At 44.1% G+C, this 14,761-nt stretch overlaps 1 protein-coding gene across 3 annotated transcripts in view; it reads left to right on the top strand.

Annotated features, from left to right (window-relative positions):
- Positions 1-14,761, top strand: part of kcnab1a (potassium voltage-gated channel subfamily A regulatory beta subunit 1a) — a 322,091-nt gene that overhangs the window by 250,866 nt on the left and 56,464 nt on the right. For all 3 annotated transcript variants that reach the window (XM_068041466.1, XM_068041465.1, XM_068041467.1), the window contains 2 exons: positions 5,303-5,346; positions 6,552-6,638. In XM_068041466.1, coding sequence (XP_067897567.1) covers positions 5,303-5,346; positions 6,552-6,638 — 131 coding nt within the window. The remainder of the gene's footprint in view (positions 1-5,302; positions 5,347-6,551; positions 6,639-14,761) is intronic.

Below are 14,761 nucleotides of genomic sequence, written 5' to 3'. Positions count from 1 at the left end.
CGTGGAATCTTACGTACTCCAGCAACACTCATTGAGGAGGAAATAATTAGGGAATTAGAGGGCTTTTGACAAAGTGAAACACTGAGCACTAATGAGCATAAGGACCTGGGAGTGAAAGAAGATGAGCAAACCATTCCTGCACAGGGTTGAGAAATGACCATCATTGGTTGAGCAGCCAGTCTTCAAAAGATCAATGATCAGGGAGCATCAGTCTGATATACAGTCAGTGGAGATGCTTTCTATGAAAATAGTTGTGTTAATGGGGAAGTGGGAGCAGCTTTGTTAGGGGTGCAGCAAGTTTTGGAGCACAAGTCTTCAGTAATATTGCCGGAATGTTGTCAGGGATTGTAGCCTTTGCAGTATCCAGTGCCTTCAGCTGTTTCTTGATATCACATGGAGTGAATCAGATTGGCTGAAGACTAGCATCTGTGATGCTGGGGACCTCAGGAGGAGGTCGAGATGGATCATCCACTTGGCATTTCTGGTTGAAGATGGATGTAAATGCTTCAGTCTTGTCTTTTGCACTGATGTGATGGGCTCCCCCATCGTAGAGGATGAGGATGTTTGTGGAGCCTCCTCCTCCTCCTGTCAGTTGTTTAATTGTCCACCATCATTCACAACTGGATGTGGCAAGACTGCAGAGCTTAGATCTGATCCGATGGTTGTGGTATCGCTTAGCCCTGTCTGTTTCATGCTGCGTCTGCTTTTTGGCATGCAAGTAGTCCTGTGTTGTAGCTTCACCAGGCTGACATCTCATTTTTATTTATGCCTGGTGCTGCTCCTGGCATGCTCTCCTGCACCCTTCATTGAACCAAGGTTGAACCCCCAGCTTGGATGGTAATGCTAGAGTGGAGGATATGCCAGGCCATGAGGTTACAGATTGTCGTTGAATACAATTCTGCTGCTGCTGATGGCCCACAGCGCCTCATGGATGCCCAGTTTTGAGTTGCTAGATCTGTTCAAAATCTATCCCATTGAGCACGGTGGTAGTGCCACACAACACAATGGTAGGTATCCTCAGTGTGAAGATGGGACTTCGTCTCCACAACGACTGTGCGGTGGTCACTCCTACAAATACTGTCATAGATAGATGCATCTATGACAGGTAGACTGGTGAGGATGAGGTCAAGTATATTTTTCTGTTTCTTTGGTTTCCTCACCACCTGCTGCAGACCCAGTCTAGCAGTTCTGTCCTTTAGGACTCGGCCTGCTCGGTCAATAGTGGTGCTACCAAGCCAATCTTTGGTGATGGACATTGAAGTCCCCCAGAGTACATTTTGTGCTCTTGCTACCCTTAGTGCTTCTTCCAATTGGTGTTCAACATGGAGAAGCACTGATTCATCAGCCGAGGGGCAGGAGGGGCGGTAGGTGTTAATCAGCAGCAGGTTTCCTTGCCTATGTTTGATCTGATGCTATGAGACTTCATGGGGTCTGGAGTCAATGTTGAGGACTCCCAGGGCAACTCCCTCCCGACTATATACCACTGTGCCGCCACCTCTGGTGGGTCTGTCCTGTCGGTGGGACAGGATATACACAGGGATGGTGATGGTAGTGTCAGGAACATTGTCTGTAAGGTATGATTCCGTGAGTATGACTGTGTCAGGCTGTTGTTTAACTAGTCTGTGGGACAGCTCTCTAAAAGCCCCCATATGTTAGTAAGGAGTACTTTGCAGGGTCGACAGGGCTGGGTTTGCTGTTGTCGTTTCCGGAGCCTGCAAATTGCCCAGCTATGTCCTGTGCCCAAAAAACACGCAAATCCAACGCGTCCAATTACCGCCCTATCAGTTTACTCCCGATCATCAGCAAAGTGATGGAAGGTGTCGTCGACAGTGCTATCAAGCGGCACTTGCTCAGTACTAACCTGCTGACTGACACTCATTTTGGGTTCCACCAGGGCCACTCAGCTCCTGACCTCATTACAGCCTTGGTCCAAACATGGACAAATATAGCTGAACACCAGAGGTGAGGTGAGAGTGACTGCGCTTGACATCAGCAGCATTTGATTGAGTATGGCATCAAAGAGCCCTAGCAAATCGGGAGTCAATAGGAATTGGGGGGAAACTCTCCACTGGTCGGAGTCATACCTAGCAAAAAGGAAGGTGGTTGTGGTTGTTGGAGGTCAATCATCTCAGTCCCAGGACATCACTGTAGGAGTTCCACAGGGTAGTGTCCAACCATCTTCAGTTGCTTCATCAATGACCTTCCCGCTTTCATAAAGTCAGAAGTGGGGATATTCACTCATGATTGCACAATGTCCAACACCATTCGCGACTCCTCAGGTACTGAAGCAGCCCATGTCCATATGCAGCAAGACCTGGACAACATCCAGGCTTGGGCTTATAAGTGGCAAGTAACATGCACGCCACACAAGTGCCAGACAATGACCATCTCCAACAAAGAGAATCTAACCATCTCCCCTTGACATTCAATGGCATTACCATCGCTAAATCCCCCACTATTAACATCCTGGGGGTCACAATAACCAAAAACTGAACTGGACCAGCCACATAAATGCTGTGGCTACAAGAGCAGGTCAGAGACTAGGAATTCTGCAGCCAGTAACTCACCTCCTGTCTCCCCAGTGCCTGTCCACCATCTACATGATGGAATACTCTCCACTTGCCTGGATGGGTGCAGCTCCAACAGCACTCAAGAAGCTCGATACCATCCTGGATGAAGCAACCCACTTGATTGGCACCGCATCCACCACCTTAAACTTACACTGCCTCCACCACAGATCTACAAGATTCAGTACAACGAATCACCCAGGCTCCTTCGACCTCTACCGCCCAGAAGGATAAGGGCAGCAGATGCATGGGAACACCAGCACCTGGAAGTCCCCTCCAAGCCACACACCATCCTGACTTGGAACTATATTGCTGTTCCTTCACAATCGCAGGTCAAGATCCTGGAACTCCCTTCCGAACAACACTGTGTGTGTACCTAAACCCCAAGAACTGCAGCGGTTCAAGAGGCAGCTCACCATCACCTTCTCGAGGGCAGTTATGGATGGGCAATAAGTGCTTGCCGAGACAGTGATGCCCACATCCCCCGAACGAATTAAAAAAAAATTACTTTGGTTGTGCCATTTTGCCACCATTTCTGGGAGTATCCTAGTACTCCTGTCAAAGTCAAAACCTCCTTCCGCCTCTTAGAAGGCAAATGAAAGCAAAATGGTGGAACCAGGGTGGACTCTCCCAATGCTAGATGCTCCCTCACCTTAGGCTTATGCAGGACCTAGTGCAACAGTGGAGGCAAGTACACTGAATGAGATAAGGCACTCACTCCAGCTTCCTCAAGGATGGATATGGGTTCCACCAATGGGAACAAGGCCAAGCAAGCAGCCTAGACTTAGTTAGTTAGTTAGAGATACAGCACTGAAACAGGCCCTTCGGCCCACCGAGTCTGTGCCGACCATCAACCACCCATTTATACTAATCCTACACTAATGCCATATTCCTACTACATCCCCACCTGTCACTATATTTCCCTACCACCTACCTATACTAGGGACACTTTTTAATGGCCAATTTACCTATCAACCTGCAAGTCTTTGGCATGTGGGAGAAAACCGGACGGAGCACCCGGAGGAAACCCACGCAGACACAGGGAGAACTTGCAAACTCCACACAGGCAGCACCCAGAATTGAACCCGGGTCGCTGGAGCTGTGAGGCTGCGGTGCTAACCACTGCGCCACTGTGCCGCCCTTAAGGAACGACCTTAAGACTTCCTTCACTTGCAGTTCTCAGCTGGGTCTGTGGGGTCTGTTGTGGAACGACCTTAAGAGGACAACTTAGGAAGCCTTAAGTGAAGGTCACCAGAGGAAGTGATGCCATGTCACACATGGTCAGGGAGTTGTGGGTGTAGCACGACAGAGTAACATGTGTGTTGGTGTGGCATCTGCAGTAACTCTATATATATATTATATATATATATATATACACACACATTGATCCGGTTAAGTTATAATAAAAACCCACATTTTCCAAAGGACCCTGCAAGTTAGTTTTAATTTTGGAATGGGTCTCCTAGCTCAGGAGGCTGAGAGGAGCATAGCCAAGTTCAGGGATGGTTGAAGGGAACCTGGACAAACTACCTCTAACTCCATTGTGGATGATAGCTGGAATTTCCAACCTTGGGACAAGCAGGACCTAGCAATGTACCAGAGGTCATGCTTGCACCATGCTTGCGCCCTGTGCTATTAAGTTTCCCTCCCTGTCTCCCCCCAAATTCCAGCAGGGCAAGTCCTGGAGGATACCGACAGGCCCAATCCCATATAACCATTGGGGATCAAGTACCGAGGTATTTGATCGCTTAAACTTTACTCAGCCATCCGGGAGCCAAATGTGCTTACTTTTAAAGCAAAGCAAGAATTTCAAAAATAGATTAGATTTGTTTTTGTATCTTTACAACTTCCGAAACACAGAAGAAAATGCTTCCGGTAGATAGCACATCATGGTCATCAGAAAAAATACACCCAACATAATGTGACAGGTCGAGTGTACAGAAAATTCAACTGTAGTCTTAATGGCTTCATTTAAATCTGTCTATGTTTTTGAAAATGTTTTCATTATTTATGATGTCATTTCAAACTTCTCATTTCAGAGTGAATATTACTCTGCATTCTCCTCTTTGCAGAAAGATAGGATGATCTGGGAAATCTGGCCACCATTAATGATAGTCTGTGATCAGCAACAGCAAATGCTGAAAATACACAGTATCCAATCTGTGATCAGCTGGCAGGAGGTCCAATCTGAATGGACAGAGCTAGTCATTGCCACTTCCCTTCTGTGTAGTGCTCCATCTGTAGCCTTCTGGAAGCTGACTAAACTCCCCTGTTTGAGGGACTCAAATCTGAATGCCAGACAATCCTTACTATTCTGGCCTTGACTTTGGGAGTCAGGTGCTGCACTGCTTCATTTACCAAGTTCAGAAAATCATGAACTAGTATCTATATGCATGTGTTTGTATTAAGTTGAATGGAATTTGAATTTCAAACAAAGCAATGATCTGTAAATGGTTAATATCAGTTATCTGTGTCTTTCCCTCGTATGATGGGCCCATATTTTTATGCAGTTGATTTACATTCAGAAACAACCAACAACAAAAAGAAATTCGCAGCCATGTAGCAAATGCAATTTCTTGTCAGTCAATGACTTTCCTTTGGGGATAAATCTCTGGAGGATGAGATAAACTTCATCAAAATCTTCAGCCTATGAAAGTGTTCGATGATTTTTTATTTATTGTCTGTGTCCTGTGGTAAAGTATAATATACTAATGTGTCTTTGATGTCATCCACAGAGCTGAGACAGAAAGGGGCCTTTCTCGAAAACATATTATTGAAGGTATACATCACAGTATGTGACAGAACGTCATTCACTAACTCTGCATCCTTACCTTTGACAATTTGGCTCTGATTCTGTGAAGCTGTTTATTTCCCATTAATTTACTATAATTTATTTAGCTGTCAGGTTGGAATTATACAGTTTATTGAAAAGGGGGTATAAAAATGTAACAGAACCTTTAAGAGATAATGATCAGTTCTGGTTATGTGATGGTCTTATATCTGTATCACGGTTCCTCCCACTCATGGACTGCTAGATGAAATGTGGTCGTGACAGCTTTTTTTCTGTAGTGTGGGCTGGTGTATTCAGACTTTGTACAGAATTAGTATGAATATAGAAGTGTAGATGTTTAACTTTTTCATTGCCCTGTGCCACACAGCTTGCTTCAGCAGGATAACTCAATCAGTGGAGTCTGCAATTTAGCCAGCAGGGATCATATTTATAATGGGATGAGTCAGCAATGCTACTTTCATTCCCCATCTCCCTCTAAAATGGAGCACCTAGCACAGTGAGGTGTTTAACTGTTTTCAGAGATCTGGCTACAAACTGTGAGAACAGTCCTGTCAGTACCAGTCTGGGCTAGATTATAGACAATTCAAACACTCATTGCTGCAATCTAGCTGTGAAATTGGCTCCATACTATGTCGTGAGTAGCCCCAGATCTTAATAATTGAATGAAAAGACCTTCTCTACTGTGCTGCTCATGGAAAACTACTCTGTATGAACGAACCAGGTCTGTAGCCGGTGGGAAATCTGGGAGTAAAATAAAGTGAACTGTATTCATCCCCCAGCTGCAGCTTTGTCCTTTGTCCCTTTAATGTTGACATATGATTTATTATATGTTTATCTTTAACTTATTTTTCAAATCATAAGTCCAACGTGGTTTCTGTTATCTCACCCAATATCATCTCTTGTCTTTATTAAATGGCACCCATTCATTCATCTAAGAATATTAGTTGGACACCTGACTACACAGGAATTTGAAAAGTACTTTTAAGATATTATTTTAGTGGATGATGTTGGTGGCAGTGGTACTGCTGAGTTGTTAGCAAGTGTTGAACATCGTGGAATATGCTGAGTATTGACAGTGGCAAGATTCCCATCGGTGACTGAACAATTAATCACAGTGGCTGGTTGCATTTGCTGGTTGAATGTTTATTCTTGCTGCCAAGACTGAACGCATTTATATTGTGCACTACTTTTAGGTCTAAAGGCCTCTTTGCAGAGAATGCAGCTTGAGTATGTCGACGTTGTGTTTGCAAATCGACCAGACACCAATACCCCAATGGAAGGTCAGTGACACTTTATTTTGATCATCGGATTCAGCTGACTGGAGTTGCTGTACCAGTATACTGTGTTTTCACACTAACACAACCCACAAAAAGTCAAGGCCTTTTTAACATCAAAGTTCATCTGCTTTATATTTTAGTGTACCACCGTTAGCAGGAGTACTGCATCTTGCACCAAAAGCACTTACAAAAGTGCCTTTAATCACAGTAAAAGTAGCAGCTCTTGGTGCTGGCAATGGCCTGGGTTAAAAGTTCTGAATCAGGATGGTAAAGATGAAACCTCCAAATAGGAACACCTTGGTGAAAAATAAGCTGTTCCCTTTATCCAGTCTAATTATTTTTTTAAAAATACACCACTGCACCTCTGGGCATCGATTGCATTACTCAATAATATGTGCATAATATTAACCGATTGTCTTTTTTATGTCATTTTGTTGTTAGTCAGGTTGTTGTAATAGAGCATTAAATACATACGTCATATGTGACATCAGCATAAGTATAGAGGAACAATTGGAACTCTGACAACCAGGTGGCTGTTTCAATCCACACAGCATAAAGAGCCAAGAATAGTATTCCAATTAGTTTCTGCACAATCTGTCAGGCACAAGAGGTTACAATACAAGGAAAGGAAGGAGTGGCTGTGGGGTAGGGAGGGTGCAATAAATGAATGGTCATGAATGAATCTTTAGTCAGAGAATTATTCCCCTGCTCCAGAATTGTCAGAGTTTGCTGTTTCAGCACAATCCTGTAGAACTCCTCTAAATTTCTCTGCCTCACCACCTTCCTTCCAGATTCTAAAACCTCCTGTGATGACCTTCACTGACCATGTCTTCACCTCCCCTCCTTAATCCCTGTTGTCCCTCTACCCTTTTTCTTTTCTGTTTGTTGTCATCTTTTATGCAAAATAGAATTAGACAGTGGGGGTAATTTTCAATTTTGACGCAATTTGAAAACTGGTGGTAGGGGATCAACCACCTGTAATACACCCTGACTGGTTGTCCTTTCTATAAGCTTCATTGCAAAGGAAAAGTATACAACAGGTGGCCAATCTGCAACTGCCAGTTTCCCATCTGCATCTAAACTGAAAGTTACCTGGTATTATCTACTTGGAGAGTATTATAGAAATGTAACATTGTTGCTGTATCATCCCAGGAAAGACAGGTTAATATTTCATCTGGAGACCTTTTGTCGTCCTGATGAATGAAAGCTATTGGATCTTTGTAAAACGACTGAGCAAAACAGAATGAGGATGGCTTGCTAACGAATAAAGTTTACATGTGAGAAAGTAGCACCAAAAAGGAAAAAAAGAAATGGAATATGAAAACTTAGCAGGAGGACAGACTTCCATCAGTTGACAATGCCTGAGAAAGAATTCTGCACATAGAGGAAGCAGCCTTTGAGGTTATGCCATAGAATTCGATAGAGACATTTTGCTTTGATACAGGACGCAGACCAAAAGAGAGTTATTATGATCGGTAGCTCAAAGAAAGACAAGGTACTGTAGACCTATCATTTCCGAATCATAGGAACAACTAATGTGTACTGGCAGAAAACCTAGAGGAGGATAAAAAGTGCAGGGTGAAATGAAAAAGAAAATTAGGAAAGCAAAGTGAGGGCATGAAAAATTATTGGCACGTAAAACTAAGGAAAACCCAAAGATTTGTTTTATAAATATATAAAGAGCAAAAGGATAACTAAAGAAAGAGTACGGCCGATTAGTAGCGCCTTACCAAATTCACGGCTGTGAAAAATGCGTCATGGACCATGAAATCTCGGGTCCTCGGTGAAATCAGCCATTTTGCAAACTTAGAGCATTTTACTGATTGGCACAAGGCTCAACTCACTGGTAACTGAGGGAGGGCTTCTGGTGCAGTTTTGACGGTAGCAGTCTGAAGTATTAGCAGACAAGTGAGAATGCCAGATCGAGCAAATCAAAAATGGCCACAACTGCAGCACATCGTGTGACAGAAACTGGAAACCAAATCTGCATGCCAATGGTGGAATACTGTTTGTCCAAGCAAATGAACCAATCAAACAGGTTTTCTTGAGTTTAAACAAGATAGATGTAAGTTTATTAACCTTACCACTCTAAACCGGTTAAAATTACTAAAATACTCAACGCATCCACACTCACATTCATATGAGACGCACACACACACACACACACACACACACAAAAATAGATACAGAGGGGAAAACAGAGTTGGGAGGTTGGAGTAGAGTCCTTAATAAAAATGGAATTTAAATACGGAAGTGTAGTCCTAGTGTCCTTAGTTGAAATTGAAGTCTTGAAGTCCTCCCTTGGCCACGTGCACAATTCAGGCTTGCTTCTCTTATTCCGGAAAGCCGAAGAGAGGCTTTATCCATCCTCCTTGTTGCGGACTGTGAGGATCTGTAGATTTGAGATCCAGCTGCAGCCGAGGCTTCCCTGGGACTTTGCTGGAGAGGGAAAGAGGAGAGATGTTCCTTCCTTGGAGTTCAGTTATTGTCTTTCAGAGCCACAATTCACAAACTCTGAGTTACACAGGCAGTCATGTCATGTGACCACCTCTGTTTGAAACAGCACGTTTTGGAATGATCTTTGAAATTCAAGGCTGTTCAGACATACTTGGTAGGGGGGTTTGGCTCTTGCAAAGTCAAGGGGTGTCGATGGCTTTTGATGATCAACATTGACAAAACCATTCTAGGTAATTTAATCAAAGAGCACCCCCATTGTTCTGGGTAAACTGGGTAATCACCTCTATCTCCTGGCTGATTCGTTTTTTCACATGCAAATTCGTAGCATCTTTAGCTGCTCTGTTCCATATGACTAAATTAATATTTTCCATTTGGCATGTGGGATTTCCATCACTTTGTACAATAAATGCCATTTGAAAGAAACCTCCCTTGTCTTCTTTTTGTTTTAAATAGATGATTTTCCAGGTTTCATACAGCACTGAAACAGGCCCTTCGGCCCACTGAGTAACAATCACCCATTTATACTAATCCTACATTTAATCCCATATTCCCTACCACATCCCCACCTTCCCTCAATTCTCCTACCACCTACCTACACTAGGGGCAATTTACAATGGCCAATTTACCTGTCAACCTGCAAGTCTTTGGCTGTGGGAGGAAACCAGAGTACCTGGCGGAAACCCACACAGTCACAGGGAGAACTTGCAAACTCCACACAGGCAGTACCTAGAACTGAACCCGGGTCACTGGAGCTGTGAGGCTGCAGTGCTAACCACTATGCTGCAACACTGTGAAATTTATGATTTAAATATGTGAAATCGTGAAATTCACGATTCTTAAAATGCCGTGACTGTGAAATTTGTAAAATTTGTCATGAATTTGGTAGGACCTTACCTATTAGGGACCATAAGGGTAACCTGTGTATGGAGGCAGAGGAAATTAATATGGTTCTTACTGAATACTTTGCCACTGTTTTCACAAAAGAGAGCAACAAAACAGACATTGCAATCAGGGAGAAGTGTGAAATATTAGATGAAATTAACATAGTGAGAGAGGAAGCTTTAAGAGGTTTAACATCTTTGAAAGTGGATAAATCCCCATGCCCAGACAAAATGTATCCTAGGCTGTTAAGAGAAGCAATCACTCTAAAACCATTTCCAGTGTATTCCACTTCCACAATGCCAATGCCAAAAAAGAATTGCATATCTACATGGATGATCAGAGACTAAAGCATGATCCCAACCCAACATACTTGAGAGTGACTCTGGATAGGACTTTGTCCTTCCGGGAGCATCTGAAGAAAAAGGCAGCAAAGGTCCAACCTATTAACCTAACTTGCTAGATCTACATGGGGTACTACTGCCACAACTCTCTGGACCTCAGCACTTGCCCTATCATACTCAGCAGCAGTGTACTATGCACCTGTCTGGCATAGATCATCACACGCCCATCTTGTTGATACTCAATTGAATGCAACAATGCGCATCATAACTGGAACTGTCTGCTCAACACCCCTGTCCTGCCGCCTTGTCCTCACAAACATCACTCCCCCACACATCCGCTGATTGACAAAAACCCACAAGCTGGTTGAAACCATCTGTGCTGCACCTTAGTTACTACTCTATAATGATATGTACAATCCACCTACTGCCCGCCTTCCATCTTGGTGCCCCATATGGAGAAACCTTCCTGAGCAAGATCTACCAGCAGACATGCCTTGGATCAAGGAATGGGAAACACGAGAAATCATAACAAGTTCCTTGTGATAAATCCCATCTGTTAAATGGCAGGCTTTGAACTACCACAGCAAGAGTGGTCCTTGCTAAACAGGTTCAGGACAAGCCAAGGCCCCTGCGCATCCAACCTATGCTGCTGGGGCCTCAGTACAAACCCCTTATGCATTTGTGGAAAGACACAAACAATGCTGCACGTTACCGAGGAGTGTCCCCACTACGAAATAAATGGTAGATTAATCACCTTAAATTCAGCGAAGAAGGAGGCTATCACTTGGCTCTGGGGATTTGCATTCACTAAACAAAATAAGAGAAGCAAGAGAGGAAATAGCAGAAGCTCTGACCATCATTTTCCAATCCTCTCTGGCTACAGGTATGGTGCCAGAGGACTGGAGGACAGCTAACATTGTACCACTGTTTAAAAAGGGAGAAAGGGATAGACCAAGTAATTACAGGCCAGTCAGCCTAACCTCGGTTGTGAGAAAATTATTGGAAAAAATTCTTAGCGATAGGATAAATCTTAATTTAGAAAGTCACAGATTAATCAAAGAGAGTCAGCATGGATTTATTAAAGGAAGGTCAAGTCTGACTAACATGATGACCCTCCTTGTTACCTCCCCACAAAAATTCAATGAGGGTAGTGCATTTTATTTTATATTCCTTCATGGGATGTGGATGTCGCTGGCTAGGCCAGCATTTATTGCCTTTCCCTAATTGCCCTTGAGAAGCTGGTGGTGAGCTGACTTCTTGAACTGCTGCATTCCATGTGAGGTAGGTACACCCACAGTGCTGTTAGGAAGGGAGTTCCAGGATTTTGACACAGCGACAGTGAAGGAGCGCCAATATAGTTCCAAGCCAGGATGGTGTGTGACTTGGGGGGGAAATTGCAGGTGGTGATGTTCCTATGCGTTTGCTGCCCTTGTCCTGCTAGTTGGTAGAGGTCGCGGGTTTGGAAGGTGCTGTCTAAGGAGCCTTGGTGCTTTGCTGCAGTGCATCTTGTAGATGGTACACACTGCTGCCACTGTGCATCTGTGGTGGAGGGAGTGAATGTTTGTCAATGGGGTGCCAATCAAGCGGGCTGCTTTGTCCTGGATGGTGTCGAGCTTCTTGAGTGTTGTTGGAGCTGCACCCATCCAGGCAAGTGGAGAGTATTCCATCACACTCCTGACTTGTGCCTTGCAGATGGTGGACAGGCTCTGGGGAGTCAGGAGGTGAGTTACTCGTCACAGGATTCCTAGCTTCTGACCTGCTCTTGTAGCCACGGTATTTATATGGCTACTCCAGTTCAGTTTCTAGTCAATGGTAACCCCTAGGATGTTGATAGTGGGGGATTCAACGATCGTAATGCCATTGAATGTCAAGGGGAGATGGTTAGATTCTCTCTTGTTGGAGATGGTCATTGCCTGGCACTTGTGTGGTGTGAATGTTACTTGCTACTTATCAGCCCAAGCCTGGATATTTTCCAGGTCTTGCTGCATTTCTACACAGACTGCTTCAGTATCTGAGGAGTTGCAAGTGGTGCTTAGCATTGTGCAATCATCAGCGAACATTTCCATTTCTGACCTTATGATTGAAGGAAGGTCATTGATGTACCAGCTGAAGATGGTTGGGCCTAGGACACTACCCTGAGGAACTCCTACAGTGATGTCCTGGAGCTGAGATGATTGACCTCCAAAATCCACAACCATCTTCCTTTGCGCTAGGTAAGACTCCAACTAGCAGAGGGTTTTCCCCCGATTCCAGTTTTGCGAGGGCTCCTTGATGCCATACTCTGTCAAATGCTGCCTTGATGTCAAAGGCAATTTCTCTCACTTCACCTCTTGAGTTCAGCTGTTTTGTCCATGTTTGAACCAAGGCTGTAATGAGGTCAGGAGTTGAACGGCCCTGGCGGAACCCAAACTGAGCAGGTCATTGCTAAGCAAATGCCACTTGATAGCACTGTCGATGAACCTGCCATCACTTTACTGATTGTGAGTAGACTGATGGGGCGGTCATTGGCTAGTATAATAAAAACAAGAAATGCTGGGACCACTCAGCAGGTCTGGTAGCATCTGTGAAAAGAGAAGCAGAGTTAACGTTTCGGGTCAGTGACCCTTCTTCGGAACCGCACTCTTCATTGAACCAGGGTTGGTCTCCTGGCTTGATGGTAACGGTAGAGAGGGAAATATGCCGGCCATGAGGTTACAGATTGTGGTTGGGTACAATTCTGCTATTGCTGATGGCCCACAGCGCCTCATGGATGCCCTGTTTTGGATTTGCTAGATCTGTTCGAAATCTATCACATTTAGCACGGTGGTAATGTCACACAACACAATGGAGGTTATCCTCAATGTGAAGGTGGATCTTCATCTCCACAAGGACTGGGCAGTGGTTACTCCTACCAATACTGTCATGGACAGATGCATCTGCGGCAGGCAGATTGGTGAGGACGTGGTCAAGTATATTTTTCCCTCACCACTTGCCACATACCCAGTCTAGCAGCTATGTCCTATCGGACTCGGCCAGTAGTGGTGCTAGCGAGTCACTGTTGGTGATGGACATTGAAGTCGCCCACCCAGAGTACATTCTGCACCCTTGCCACCCTCAGTGCTTCCTCCAAGTGGTGATCAACATGGCGGGGTGGGGCGGGGGGGGGGATGTGGTAGGTGGTAATCAGCAGGAGGTTTCCTTGCCCATGTTTGACCTGATGCCATGACCCTTCATGGGGTCTGGAGTCAGTGGCATAGTGGTATTATCACTGGGCTAGTAACCCAGAGACCCAGGGTATTGATCTGAGGACATGGATTCAAATCCCACCACAGCAGAAGGTGGAATTTGAATTTAATTAATAAATCTGGAATTAAAAGCTAGTCTAATGATGGCCATGAAACCATTGTCGGTTGTTGTAAAAACCCATCTGGTTCACTATTGACCTTTAGGGAAAGAAATCTGCTGTCCTTACCTGGTCTGGCCTGCATGTGACTCCAGACCCACAGCAATATGGTTAACTCTTACATACCCTCTGACCCGTCTATGTGTACTCTGATGCCAGACTGGATGTCATCTGGAACATAACATGTCTTATCCTTTTTCTTCAAGAATTAACAAGGACTTTGGCCAAAGCATTTTTATTTCTTTATTTTTCTTTGACGTGTGTGTGTGTGTGATATTTATAAGAGAATACATATATTTACTCTCATATTTCAAACTGTATGTTAAAGCTTTGCATCTTTATTGACTGTGTCTTGTTTTATAATAAATTAATACTTTTGTTGTTTATTAAAGAAACCTGGTTGGTGGATTTTATTCTGAAACAAAAATAAAGTATATAATTGGCCGTATCGGTAACTGGGTAAAACAATTAAATATATGTTGTGACCCGTGGATAAGCGGGATGAGAGAAAAACAGTGCACTCCTCCCGCCTTGGTTGTAACAAGATACCTGAGAGTTATAGGGAGTTCTTGTCAAAAGGAAAAGTAACTCCTTATCCCTCAAGTGAGGTAGGTAAACCTATAGTTAAATTTAGGGATACAAGAGCCACCTACACTCTTTTGTTGGGGAAAGGCATAACTTTTTCACCAGAGAGCGCACTGAATGCCAAGGTTTTAGTAAATGGAATTTGTGGGGAGTATATACCTGTACCTTTGTATCTTGTGCACCTGGAGTGTGACCTAATGTCTGCTAACTGTAAGAGTTGTGCATAGTTTGCCTGTAGATGGAGTTGACCTACTCCTGGGGAATGATTTGGTTGGAGCAAAGGTAGTAGTTTCTCTAATAGTCACGGAAAGACCAAGTGAAGTCAAAGAGACAGAACAGTTGCAAGAAAAGGTTCCAGGAATTTTTCCTTCATGTGTAGTGACCCGAGCAATGGCTAAACAAGTTCCATTGTCGGAGGTCAAATTGGCACCACAGACAGCTGAATATCTGAAACTTTCTTCGGGAATTTGGATAATCTG

Source organism: Heterodontus francisci, chromosome 11, assembly GCF_036365525.1.
Source record: "Heterodontus francisci isolate sHetFra1 chromosome 11, sHetFra1.hap1, whole genome shotgun sequence".
NCBI lineage: Eukaryota > Metazoa > Chordata > Chondrichthyes > Heterodontiformes > Heterodontidae > Heterodontus > Heterodontus francisci.
This window is presented reverse-complemented; position numbering and strand designations above follow the sequence as displayed.